This window comes from Thalassophryne amazonica, chromosome 11 (assembly GCF_902500255.1).
Source record: "Thalassophryne amazonica chromosome 11, fThaAma1.1, whole genome shotgun sequence".
Classification (NCBI taxonomy): domain Eukaryota; kingdom Metazoa; phylum Chordata; class Actinopteri; order Batrachoidiformes; family Batrachoididae; genus Thalassophryne; species Thalassophryne amazonica.
The window spans coordinates 4521472-4536253 of record NC_047113.1 but is presented as its reverse complement, the minus strand read 5'-3'; the positions used below and the strand labels follow the sequence as shown (position 1 = coordinate 4536253).

At 39.1% G+C, this 14782-nt stretch overlaps 1 protein-coding gene across 2 annotated transcripts in view; it reads left to right on the top strand.

Annotated features, from left to right (window-relative positions):
* The first annotated feature begins 9349 nt into the window (after positions 1-9349).
* cab39l1 (calcium binding protein 39, like 1) overlaps positions 9350-14782 on the top strand; it is a 115857-nt gene continuing 110424 nt past the window's right edge. The window contains exons 1-2 of one of the 2 annotated variants that reach the window (XM_034181332.1): positions 9350-9483; positions 13129-13321. In XM_034181332.1, coding sequence (XP_034037223.1) covers positions 9416-9483; positions 13129-13321 — 261 coding nt within the window. In that variant the 5' untranslated portion in view covers positions 9350-9415. The remainder of the gene's footprint in view (positions 9484-13128; positions 13322-14782) is intronic. The other variant, XM_034181333.1, reaches the window with a different exon arrangement.

The following is a 14782-nucleotide window of genomic DNA, read 5'->3' as shown; positions in this document are numbered from 1 at the left end:
CTTTCTGCAAATATGGTGACCATGCCTGCACACAATATTCAAGGTGGGGATGAACGAACGTTTTGTATAAAAGAAGAAAGGAGTCTTTGTCAATAAACAAAAAGGCCCTTTTTATCATCCTAAAAAGAGCAATGTGGCAGGAAAAGGATAAATCCTTAGAAATCAACACTCCTAGGTCTCTTTCTTCTGAAATCGCTTCTAATTGGTTTTCATTCATAAAATAATCGGAACATGGATTTTTTTCTACCAATATGGAGAACTTTACATTTTCCTTCATTAAACCCAAGCAACCATTCTTCAGACCAAGCCATAGAGTAAGAACTAAAAACTTTGAATATATAACAGCATCCTCCAATGTTTAAAATTGGGTCCTCAACCTGAGCTCTGGGAGTTTGTGAGTTCTGTGCAGTATCTCAGCCTTTCTGAGGAAGTGGAGCAGATAACTGCAGCAATTGTTCATTTCTGGAAACAAGCACCAAAACTGGCACACATACTCCTTAAACATTACTCTTTTCTAAAAGCACGTTAAGCCACCTAAATTTTCAATAGGCAGACAGGTATGTTTCTGAAGGACACAGCAACAGAACTAGATCTAGCAGTTCATCATTATTTATTCCAAGATTCACCACAAATGTTGGTAAAAATTCTTTTAAATATATTGGTGCTATTAGTTGGAATCAGTTGCCGTCAGCCTTCCAAAGCTGTGATAATCTGAACTGTTTTAAGAGGATGGTTAAATCTTATCTGCTCAATAGCATTCTTGAAAGTCAGGTCAGTCAGTTTGTGTAAATATGTACTTTATTTGCTGCAAAAAGTTTACAATTTTTTTTAAATGTTTTTATTATTTTTATTTAGTTGTTATCTTGTTGCTTAATGTGTTTGTTTTAGAGAAGGACCACAATGGAAATAAGTCAGGAGACTTTTTTTGTGTTATCCTTGAAATTCCAAAGAATTTATTCTGGTTATTGCTTTATTATGACTTTCTTTAATTCATGTTTTTTTATTTGTATGGAATTTCTAAATAAATCAAATCAAATCAAATGGTAGGGGTCAATTGAAGAATTCCACAGGGGTCAAATTTTAAAATGCTCCATTCACACTGAAAACTATACCACATTATTTGTCTGATCACAAAGATTCCAAAAAGGTATAGTTTGGACTATCGATGACTGAATTTTATGGTGTTATGGTGTAAAAACAGCAAGAATGGTGACAAAGGTGAATTTCAGTTTGTGCATGCACATTGGCTAGCATGGTTGGCTTATTAACGGCTAAATTAGCGTAGCTCATCTAACTATATTTAGCTTATTTTTGTGATTTACACTTTTATTTTACATGGTGTAGATTTTTAATGGTTCTTCAGTTTATGGGTGCTTTATAGATATCAACAGATGTATCTAAGTGTGGGGTTTCCATTAGAAAGCACATAGAGTATAGATTTTGTCCTCCTATAGTAAGCTAGCAGGGTGAACTTTAGATAGAAACCTAAAACATATTACATCATAGCTTCTGTTTCTATCCGCCCTTTTCAGGTTTCAAATCCAACAAAACCTCGGAGAGGTCGCCATGCTGTGAGATCTCAGTAACATAGAGAACTGCATTGAGACGCTCTGATCACGCTGCACTTTAACCGCTGCACACAGGACAACACCATTAACATCGCATCATAAAACTATTTTTATATTGCACCTAAAACTCTCATGAATATATTCTCTGGGTTTATAGATGTTGTTATTGTGTTATTTTATGTAAACGTGAGAATCACAGTCTGTCTCTCCGTTATTTTCAGTGGGAGCTGCTGTGAGCTACAATCGCTTCCTGATCATGTCGTTCTGGGGGAAAGTGAAGTTTGCTCTTTAACGTCTTGATTATTGTTCTTTACAACATTGTTTGTCCTCTTTGTTCCAGATTAATATATACGTATAATATGTCTGAAATTCAGTTTGCGTTTATAAATTCCACGCAGAGTAAACGTAGCAGACACGGATTATTCGTTATATTGTTTTAGCAAGTTTTCAGGGTATCATGTATGCAGTCTCTTATTAATGTAACGAAAAGCATTAAAAAAATTACATTTTTGTAGCATTTATTTACAATTGTCATCATGTGGATTCTCTATGTTGTGACTCTCTGGGCGCAAAAGGGATTATGGGATACATGAAAACCCTGGATAATAACATAACCATAGCTTAGCCTACTAGCTATAATTTAGTTTTACAACAAGTCTACAGACTCGGTAGACGTATACTACAATCTTCTCCTGTATGAATATTTAGGTTTAACTCCTATAATATTATGTAGTAACTATATATTTTTTTTGTATATGTTGTTTACTACCCTGATTGTGTAAAATATCACTTATATACATACTGTCCATATTCTTGAGCTGCTTAGGTGGGTAGGGGAGAGTTCCCATGGGATAAAAAAAGCTTTTAAACTTACCATCCCTGCAATCTGCAGATAAGTCCTGCAGTTGTCACTCTCAGGGACAGAAATCGAAAGAGTTAAAATCTTTTAAATATTTAGATATTTTAATTGATGACAATCTTAGCTTTAAAGGACATGATGAACATTTGGTAAGGAAATTGCGGCTGAAATTGGTTTTTACTTCAGAAATAGGCTATGTTTTTTCCTTCAGTGCAAAAAGAAACTTGTAGCTGCAACATTTTTACCCATTCTTGATTATGGTGACCTCATTTATATGAATGCCCCAATTCAAGTATTGAAATTACTGGATTCTGTTTATCATGCTTTGTTGCGGTTTATTACAACCTGTAAGCCTCGTACACACCACTGTGAACTTTACGAACGTGTGGGTTGGCCAGCATTGGAGAATTAGAGACTCACTCACTGGTATGCATTTATTTATAAGGGTATTCTGTGCCTGCTCCCTTCATATTTGTGTGAATATATTCAACCAAAAGCGGGTGGACTGTATTCTTTGCGCTGACAAGATGCACTGCTATTGTCTGTACCAAGTGTCCGTACAGAAGCTGGTAAGGTGACATTTCAGTATTCTGCCCCCACAACATGGAACAATTTACAAAAGACTGGAAATTAAAGGAACTGGTTTAGGCCAGTTTAAAACTTTGCTCAAAGGTTGGAAACAAAAGCCATGGATTGTAAATGTTTAAAAATAGTCTGATGAAATTGTTATGAAATTGTTTGTAATGTCCTGAATTGATGTGATCTGTGCCGCTGTCCTTGACCAGGACTCCCTTGAAAAAAGAGATTGGTAATCTCAATGGGACTTTCCTGGTTAAATAAAGGTTAAAAAAAAAATCCCTGGTTCTCAAGACCAGGCACCTAAGTGGCTCTACTCTTCTTTTTTTTAAAATATTTAGATATACTTTAGACAGAGCTTTAATTCATTCAGACAGAGCTTTAATTCATTTGAAAGCTTGTCTCTTAGTCTTGTCCATCCAAATTGGAAGTCCCAAAAACCAGTTTTATTTGTTATTATCTATCGTCCACCTGGTCGTTACTGTGAGTTTCTCTGTGAATTTTCAGACCTTTTGTCTGACTTAGTGCTTAGCTCAGATAAGATAATTATAGTGGGCGATTTAACATCCACACAGATGCTGAGAATGACAGCCTCAACACTGCATTTAATCTATTATTAGACTCTATTGGCTTTGCTCAAAATGTAAATGAGTCCACCCACCACTTTAATCATATTGTTGTGAAAGTGTAGGAACACGGACCCACAACAGGGGGCGCAATGAACGGACAATGGAGAGAGTAAATAACAAGATTTACTACTGAAACAAGCACGAGTAATACAACAAACACAATTTGGGGTCGAATCCGCTGGTGTCGTGTGGGCAGGCTCGAAGGTAGGAGACGTCTGTCTCAGTCGAACCGGAACCACCCAGATCTCCTCTGCCACCGAACCCTGGAAATACTGGAACCGCCAAGTCCCGAATTCCCAGGTGGCCACTGCCTCCGCTCGTCGGATCCGGTACTGCTGGCAGGAGAGAGCAAGAACACACAGGAGTGGATGAACGCACCCAGTAACGGAGAGGGGAGAAGCCGCCTCCACCTCTTGGCAAAGTATAGCAGGAAGGTGAGTACTTATCCAAAGAATGAGGTTTTCAGTAGTCACCAGTCCTGAAAAAGGTTTTAAACAGTCTTAGCTGATGATGCAATGTATAACTGCAGAGAATACTACCTTGGTCTTAGGCGATATCTCGGCACTGAGGTGGAGACGCCGTCCTCCTGATATACCTCGGTGCTGAGTAGAACAGCTGTGTCCTGGTGATGGGTGACAGCTGTCACCCAGGCTACTCCCATGATGCGGCAGCGCCCTCTGTGCCTGGAGCCCGCACTCCAGGCAGGGCGCCCTCTGGTGGTGGTGGGCCAGCAGTACCTCCTCTCAGCGGCCCACACAACACATAGCTTAGATCTTGTTCTGACTTATGGTATGGAAATTAAAGACTTAACAGTATTCCCTGAAAACTCCCTCTGTCTGATCATTTCTTAATAACATTTACATTACTCTGATGGACTACCCAGCAGTGGGGAATAAGTTTCATTACACTAGAAGTCTTTCAGAAAGCGCTGTAACTAGGTTTAAGATATGATTCCTTCTTTATGTTCTCTAATGCCATATACCAACACAGTGCAGAGTAGCTACCTAAACTCTGTAAGTGAGATAGAGTATCTCGTCAATAGTTTTACATCCTCATTGAAGACAACTTTGGATGCTGTAGCTCCTATGAAAAAGAGAGCTTTAAATCAGAAGTGCCTGACTCCGTGGTATAACTCACAAACTCGTAGCTTAAAGCAGATAACCTGTAAGTTGGAGAGGAAATGGCGTCTCACTAATTTAGAAGATCTTCACTTAGCCTGGAAAAAGAGTCTGTTGCTCTATAAAAAAGCCCTCCGTAAAGCTAGGACATCTTTCTACTCATCACTAATTGAAGAAAATAAGAACAACCCCAGGTTTCTTTTCAGCACTGTAGCCAGGCTGACAAAGAGTCAGAGCTCTATTGAGCTGAGTATTCCATTAACTTTAACTAGTAATGACTTCATGACTTTCTTTGCTAACAAAATTTTAACTATTAGAGAAAAAATTACTTATAACCATCCCAAAGACGTATCGTTATCTTTGGCTGCTTTCAGTGATGCCGGTATTTGGTTAGACTCTTTCTCTCAGATTGTCCTGTCTGAGTTATTTTCATTAGTTACTTCATCCAAACCATCAACATGTCTATTAGACCCCATTCCTACCAGGCTGCTCAAGGAAGCCCTACCATTATTTAATGCTTCGATCTTAAATATGATCATCTATCTTTGTTAGTTGGCTATGTACCACAGGCTTTTAAGGTGGCAGTAATTAAAACCATTACTTAAAAAGCCATCACTTGACCCAGCTATCTTAGCTAATTATAGACCAATCTCCAACCTTCCTTTTCTCTCAAAAATTCTTGAAAGGGTAGTTGTAAAACAGCTAACTGATCATCTGCAGAGGAATGGTCTATTTGAAGAGTTTCAGTCAGGTTTTAGAATTCATCATAGTACAGAAACAGCATTAGTGAAGGTTACAAATGATCTTCTTATGGCCTCAGACAGTGGACTCATCTCTGTGCTTGTCCTGTTAGACCTCAGTGCTGCTTTTGATACTGTTGACCATAAAATTTTATTACAGAGATTAGAGCATGCCATAGGTATTAAAGGCACTGCGCTGCGGTGGTTTGAATCATATTGTCTAATAGATTACAATTTGTTCATGTAAATGGGGAATCTTCTTCACAGACTAAAGTTAATTATGGAGTTCCACAAGGTTCTGTGCTAGGACCAATTTTATTCACTATACATGCTTCCCTTAGGCAGTATTATTAGACGGTATTGCTTAAATTTTCATTGTTACGCAGATGATACCCAGCTTATCTATCCATGAAGCCAGAGGACACACACCAATTAGCTAAACTGCAGGATTGTCTTACAGACATAAAGACATGGATGACCTCTAATTTCCTGCTTTTAAACTCAGATAAAACTGAAGTTATTGTACTTGGCCCCACAAATCTTAGAAACATGGTGTCTAACCAGATCCTTACTCTGGATGGCATTACCCTGACCTCTAGTAATACTGTGAGAAATCTGGAGTCATTTTTGATCAGGATATGTCATTCAAAGTGCATATTAAACAAATATGTAGGACTGCTTTTTTGCATTTACGCAATATCTCTAAAATCAGAAAGGTCTTGTCTCAGAGTGATGCTGAAAAACTAATTCATGCATTTATTTCCTCTAGGCTGGACTATTGTAATTCATTATTATCAGGTTGTCCTAAAAGTTCCCTAAAAAGCCTTCATTTAATTCAAAATGCTGCAGCTAGAGTACTAACGGGGACTAGAAGGAGAGAGCATATCTCACCCATATTGGCCTCTCTTCATTGGCTTCCTGTTAATTCTAGAATAGAATTTAAAATTCTTCTTCTTACTTATAAGGTTTTGAATAATCAGGTCCCATCTTATCTTAGGGACCTCGTAGTACCATATCACCCCAATAGAGCGCTTCGCTCTCAGACTGCAGGCTTACTTGTAGTTCCTAGGGTTTGTAAGAGTAGAATGGGAGGCAGAGCCTTCAGCTTTCAGGCTCCTCTCCTGTGGAACCAGCTCCCAATTCAGATCAGGGAGACAGACACCCTCTCTACTTTTAAGATTAGGCTTAAAACTTTCCTTTTTGCTAAAGCTTATAGTTAGGGCTGGATCAGTGACCCTGAACCATCCCTTAGTTATGCTGCTATAGACTTAGACTGCTGGGGGGTTCCCATGATGCACTGTTTCTTTCTCTTTTGCTCTGTATGCACCACTCTGCATTAATCATTAGTGATCGATCTCTGCTCCCCTCCACAGCATGTCTTTTTCCTGGTTCTCTCCCTCAGCCCCAACCAGTCCCAGCAGAAGACTGCCCCTCCCTGAGCCTGGTTCTACTGGAGGTTTCTCCCTGTTAAAAGGGAGTTTTTCCTTCCCACTGTAGCCAAGTGCTTGCTCACAGGGGGTCGTTTTGACCGTTGGGGTTTTACATAATTATTGTATGGCCTTGCCTTACAATATAAAGCTCCTTGGGGCAACTGTTTGTTGTGATTTGGCGCTATATAAAAAAAAAAAATTGAAAAAATATACACTAGTAGAGTTCTACCTTAGAATTGGTATGTATAATAGAAGATATACCTTACTGAATTTTCATGGGTCAAAAGTTAAAGTTGCTATAATTTTGGTGAAAAAAGTGATGTAAATTATTGGTTGAGTTAATAGGGTTTTTAAAAAGACTAGTTTGCACCATGTGTCATGCTTAGTTATCATGTTACAGAGTAACATAGGTCACATTGTTGTGTGGGCCGCTGAAGAGGAGGTACTGCTGGCCCACCACCACAAGATGGCGCCCTGCTTGAAGTGCGGGCTTCAAGCACGAGAGGGCGTTGGAGCAACCAGGAGTGACAGATGTCACTCATCATCCATACCAGCTGTCACTCATTCACTTCTCATCACCACCACCATAAAGGCCGGACTGCAACTCCACCTCCCCACCGAGAAATCAACTACCATTCAGGTAATTTCTCTGCTGTCTGACACTGTGTGTGTGTGTTTAACCTGAACTTCTTTTGCAGCCGTTTTCCTGGAGTGTTTCCTTATCTGGAGGATTGGCGTTTGGTGTGACAGCGACGGCTTCGCCTCACACCCCAACTCAGATAAGTGGTTGACCAGGAGCTGCACGAGTGTGTGTGATTGGAGGTGGAGGTTCTCCCTCCTTTACTTAATACAGACTGTGGGATTACTGAGTGTGCGAACTCACACTCATCTGGACTGTCTCTGTTCTCTGCCAGCAGTACCGGGTCTGACTGCTGAAGACAGCGGCCACCTGGGGCGCAGGGCTTGGCGGCTCCGGTGTTCTTCAGCTCCGTTGGTGGTGGAAGCTGTGTGGGGATCCGGCTCTTCTCTCTCCGGCGTCTTCTATCGTCGAACCTGCCCACACGTCACCTGGTGTATGATTGACAGTCCACCATATTGTTATTGTCTGTACGTTGTTGTGCGATTCACAACATTAAATTGTTACTTTTGGCTTATCCATTGTCCGTTCATTAACGCCCCCTGTTGTGGGTCCGTCTCACGTCACTATCACAACACACATGTCATAGAATCCAATGGACGATGGTCTTGTTTGACCTTTACTTTGGAGACCAAACATTCAACACAGTCAAAACTATTCCATTTATTAATCCTATTTGCACAACCAATAATTTGCACCATTTCAAAGATTCCTCTGTAAATATTCTGTTATCTGCTTCACTTGGAGTCTGAACTCTTCTGAAAAGAGCCCTCTGATTTCAAATTTGCTTTACATTTGAATTAGGATCACCAGATGCTTCCATACTGTTGTTGTGCCTGGAATCTGCCGGAGCCACTCTTCCAGTTTGGGGTGGTGGTTACAGCTCCTAGTGCTCCTATTCCCCCTGGGACCTCTTTGGACTCTACGTTCCACATCTGTTCCAGTTGTTCCTTCGGCCCTTGATTCTTCTTGATTTCTTCATGCTCCTTCTCTCTGATGTTCTGATATCAGCTGACATCGATGCAACAGCATCATAATACAAGGACAAACACAATAATGTGCAAGTACTTATTTCTGTTGTGAGTTCCTTGAAAAATGGGGATGCAAGATCAAATAAACAGTGACAAACTAACATGAACAATAACATGAGTCAAAAAAAAAATTAAAAGACGCTAAAAATATAAAAATGCAATTTAAAAATGTAAAAAATAATAATAATAATTAAGTTAATACTGAGAAAAATGAGAAGACTGTGGGAGCTATAACCAGTGTATAAAATAGTTTAACCAGACTTGAATTTTGGTTTGTACCTGAGATTCTTCATATGAGTAGGTGCTGTTCCATAACAGGATACTGGTATTACAAAAATAAGATTTATCATCATGGCACTTTACAGACAGCATCTGAAGAGATGTGTTACTGGATCTCATTCCAAATAAGCTGCTGATTACATGTTGGTTTGAAAAAGGCAGAAAAATAATTTGGAGCTCAATTTAAGTTGGTTAACGCATAATTCAACATGCCTATGCCTTCTGGGTGGTGCATTTAAAAGGAACCACATGACTTTGTTCAGGGTACACTGTCTTATATGTGTTAAACCAGAGTATCATGTGGTGCTGGCTTAGTCAAAATGATATTGGCTCAAGACACACAAGCAATCTCTTGGTCGTCAGTGTGTTGGAGATTTTTAGCACTCCGGTTCAGCAGGTGGCGAAAATACACTAGTACGCTTTCCAACTGGCAATAAATCTGACAGAGGAAGAAGAAGAAAAAGAAGAAGAACAACAACAACAAATAATAATAGCGCGGTCGCCATCTTGCTACACCTAACACCTTTAAGTGTCGGAAAATCCGTAAAATGCCTCGCTGTGCAGCGACAAACTGCACCAATATACAGACAAAGGACTGTGGGAAGTCGTTCCACGTGTAAGTTATTTGGAACAGCTTTGTGAAACAACGTTCAGTGATAATCTTCAGGCTGTGGGCAGGCGACGTGTTCGTGCGCGCGGACAGACAGGAAACTCCGAGGAAAATATTCACGGAATAAATGTTTCTAACCCCGGGAAGCCTTTTAGAAGAGCTGCTTGAGGTCATAAGATAAACTAAACTAGATCAAGTCAAGGTTACAACTGCAGTGGATCATAAAACAAGAATAATAACATTTCAACTCTTCTTTGACCCCAAGGACCAACTTGCAAAATTGAATTATAGTTGGGTACACACTTTTTTGAGCTTTACAGCAAACATTTAGACACAGGTGACCAGAGTCAAAAGGGGGCAGTCAGAATTTTGGCTGTTTATGATGTCATAAAGTGAGGATGAGATTTAACTTCTTGCAATGTTCAAAAAAGTTGTATGACAAATGAGGTGAAAGGAAAAGTTCTAAGGTATAATCTGGATCCCTGACAAAATTTGCTCCTCTTCCCTCGCCAACACAAAATTTAATGCAGTCAATAAAATAAACCACATTTGATTTTTATCTTCCAACCTCCACCCTCCTCTTTTATTTGTCAGAGGTGGCAGTTTGCAGATAAATAAAATCAACAGTAGTTTTGTAGATGACATGCTGTCAGTTATGCTAATGAGATATTTGAGCTTTTGACATCAGGCTGAATATCCAACCTCAAGTACTACAAGTGGTCATTTCATTGCAGTTTGAAAAGGCAGAAAAATATATGATTGCTGTACAGGTGAGCATGAACGTATGAGAAGGAACAAAATGCTCTGCAACTGTGCAGAAGAGCATGCTGCAGTGTACATGTTCAGAGCACTATGCATCAAACTTGGAAGATTTTATATTCCTGGAACTGACCCCAATTTTTGTTGGGAACTGTGTGCTTTTGGTTTCTATCTGTAGATACCTCAGGTGCCTAGCAACCTTTCAAATTACATCCTCTTAATAGTTTAGGGTTAGCATTGCAATAGATAAATGCATAAAATGTTTTGAAATTTGAACAATACTTCTGTTACTGGGCTATGGTTTTTAATCCATGAGACAGTCATGAATTTTGACCTAATCTGTACCACTTAAGGGGAAAAAAAACCGACACTTAGAATCCAGCCTCAGTGTATCATGGCCTACACAAAAATGTATGATAGCCATCACAGGGTGGTAGCTGGAGCCAGGTGGGGGTCAATGAAGAATTACACAAAGGTCAAACTTTAAAAAAGCTCCAATCATGTTGAAAACTATATTACATCATTTGTCTGATCATAACAATTCCAAAAAGGTATAGTTTGGACTATCTATGATGGAAGGTCTGGGGTTATAGGGTAAAAACAGCAAAAATGGTGACAAAGGTCAATTTCAGATTGTACGGGGGTCAAAAGTTAAAGTTGCTCTAATTTCAGCAAAAAATGATGATTATTGGTTGAAATAAAAGGATCAATAAATGGAATAGTTTTGACTGTGTTGAATGCTTTGTCTCCAAAGTAAAGGTCAAACAAGGTCAACATCCATTGGATCCTATGACATGTGGCATATGTTACCCTGTAACATGATAACTAAGCATGACAGATGGTGCAAACTATTCCTTTTTAGAACCCTATTAATCCAAACAATAATTTGCATAATTTTAGGTCCAATTTTAGAATTTTGGAACATAGGTTCCATGTAGTCTTTTGACCATTATTGCTGCTGTCATAATTTTGGTGAGTAGAAGAGAAGCTGGATTCACTTGCCCCCAGGGTGCAAATTGGCTGTTGCTATCGGTATACTAAACATAAGCACAAATTTGCCCCGTCTAAATACATTAGATTTAAATTTATTTGGCAGTAAAATACATGTATGCAAAAAACCAAAACAAACAAAAACAAACTAGAGTGCCAAGGGCCCTGTAGGTTACCAGTTCAATTAAAGCCCAAGGCAGAATGGCCATTTTGGGCTTAAAAATGGCCGCCATTTCCAAATGAACAAATCTACGTAAATATTTTTTGGACAGGAACAATGTCAATGATCAATATTGTGCCCTTGTTAAACAAAAAGAAATGTTATCGGACAGTTTTTGAGAAATTTGGGTCCAAATACCCAAATTAGCTGTTTTCGGCATAAAATGGCTGCATTTCCAAACGAATGAATCTATGACTATAATTTTTTGATGTGAAATATGTCAACGACCTGTGTTACGCCCTTGACAAACTAGAAAAAAAGTTATCAGATAGTTTTTGAGAAAATTGTCTTTAAGTGCTTAAAATGGCTGTTCTCTGCATAAAAATGACTGCCATTTCCAAATGAACGAATCTACGAATATGATTTTTAGATGGAACCAAATCAGTGACCCATATTACACTCTTGCCAAATTAGAAAAAAGTTATCGGTCAGTTTTTCAGATATCGTAATAAACGGACGACGACTGTGACGAATGTCATGCCATGACATAGGGTTAGTGGCCTATTGGACGGTAACATCCCCACCCCCCGAAAAATACTCAAACACACAACAAATATATAAAATTGCCAAAGATAACACAATAAAGCATCAACATACTTCCATTGTGGTCCTCATTGAACACTTGCATGGTGAGATTAACGAATGATATGTTTGGAATATATTTGCTACTTGGGATCAGGATCCATTCAATCTGACTGGATAATTTAAAAGAACTGATTTTTTTTTTCCCCAAACTTGATCAAGTAAAAGTGACTCAACTTGTTACCCGCGTGTCATGACATCTAATGATGAAATAACACAGATCAAAGTTGCAGTTGACTTGTGGATTTCTTATTCAAATTCAGAAGTGCACAGAGTGATTTCTGAAAACAGAGATCATGTTCATAAGTAGACTTTGGTGAATGAAATCTGAGGTAGTAGCCTGTAGTTGGACCAAATCAGAAGAACCATATGCCATTGTATAATGTGTGGGTCATTCAGGAGCAGTCAGGCAGCTCATCAGTAAGCAGTGGTCCAATATTAAAGTCCTAATTACCTCATCAGTCTCACCAGATATTGTAGAGAAATAACAAATGATCAGATATGAAGAAGATTTTAATTTATCTGAGGGCTTTCCCCTCCCCTTTCTGTGCACAAACGAGCGTGCACATACACTGTGGAATCCTGCAGACTTACCTGTGGTGTACAAATGAAAAACACGTTCAGCTTTATTGAAACTAACTCTGTTCAAAAAGAAAAAAATGAAAACAATTTGCCACATTTTTCTTCAGTAATATCTGAAAACTGTTGAAGGACAGTGCTCATATCACACTTAATTTCTGGTTATCATTTTGCTCATCTTTGTGGGTCTGTATCCTTGAGGAGGAATGTTCAAAATAAGGGGCTGTAGTTGAGGACACCAAGAGAACCTTCTGTCCAACAAGATGATGATCATGTGAACTGACTGAATTAACTGCATGGGGTTTGTTAGTGGGTGTGAGGTTAAGCACATTAAAAGTGTGGCTCTGTCGCTCATCACAGAAGATTGTGAACGAAAATCATGAAAAGTTAACACTTAAAGAAAGATAGACCCACTGACTGAGTGGATAGAGTACAATTACTGAAATAAACATGATCATTAGCTGTTAAATTCTTGCAGCAGTATTTCCATTGTTTGGACGTTACCATTTCTGTTTCTGCAGATTTCCAAAGGACAAAGAGAGAAGAAAAGCTTGGGTTACAGCTCTGAGACGCAAAAACTTCACACCATCAAACCGAGCTGTCCTCTGTTCTGATCATTTTGAAGATTCCTACTTTGACAGAACTGGGCAGACTGTCCGGCTCCGCTCTGAGGCCATACCATCTCTGTTTGAGTTTTCTGAAAAATTACAAAAGGTGAGTAATTTGTGGTTTCATCAGATAACCACAGTCATAGTCAGAATTACCAGCACCACTATATTTTAAGTACACATTAAAAAGTTATAGCATGTACAGGAAGATGTCACTGAACAATAAGCAAAATTTATTATTTGATTTTTTTTAACAATATATTTATTGAGTTTCAACTTTTATACAGAAATAAAGTTGCAACACAACTATAACACAAGCAACATAAATAACATAACTACAGCAGAAGCAAACCAAGGCAAAAACATGGTTAAAAGTTCATCCCAAGTAAAATTTCAAGGTTCCTTCAATAGATGAAGGAACCTTTTGTTTTACTTGTTTTTCATATACTATATATAGTTTCCCAACACTTTTCCAAATAGCTCTTGTTTACCTTTAAGAGTGTATGTAATTCTTTCCAAAGATAAAGATAGTTCTTTAAACCACTGTGTGATACTTGGTTTACCCATCCCTTTCCACGTTAAGGCAATCACTCTTTTAGCTTGTAGTAAACAATTTTATAAAGATTAGTTTGTGGTGATTTATTTGGTCCTGTTGGGTATAAACCAAGCAAAAAAAAAAACTTTGGTTCTAGCTCAAATCTGATCGACAAGACCTCTTGCACTACCACTCTGACCTCTCTCAAAACTCATTTATTCTCGGACACAGCCCACAAGCAGTGAAAGAGTGTACCCTTATCTTCTCAGCATCTATTACACAAATCAGGATTTTACTGTTTAAGTTGCTAAGTTTTTGTGGGGTGATGTATACTCTCTGAGTCTGTGTGTTGGGGGTGTGGCTGGATATTTGGGTGTTCTTTTCTTTTCTTTGCTCTCCAGGTGGCATGAGAACTGATTTGTCTGTGGAGAAGGTGCTGGCTGAAGAATCCTTCACCCTCATCAACATCATGTGTAGCACCTGTGAATGGTGCTCACATGCAACCTTAAAGACTTTCAGCTGAAGCAGATAATTGAATGGCGTTCTGCATTTAAGTCATGTGTGATTCAAGCAGAACTGCTGGGAACTCGACCTTGTGATGTTCGTTTGTGAGACGCTGAGGACCGCGCCTGGGTTTGACACATCAAGCCCGTGAAGCAAGGAAGGGTGAGGGACACATGCTGTCAGCACACATTAAAGGTGATTAAGTGTTTGACTAATTGTTGATAGTAACTTGGTATTTTGTTACGCAGTATACTTGAATTGTGATGAGGATTGTGCAGCTCGCTTCTCACTGCTGTGGCATGCGGACAAGTGGTCCTCCACCTGTTGTGAGAAGCTGCTTATTTGCATAAAGCTTAAAATACAGACCTGTATGTGTGGCTGATAGTGTGTGTCTTTTGAAGGATATTAGTTGTAACTGCTAACTTACCTCACCTCTTCTATGCTTCGCAGAGAGTCGGTTTGTCGTGTCCACCTGGGGGGTGTTTGGCGGTGGTAGTGGGTCCAGGAGCGCCGGGCTTCAATCCTTTT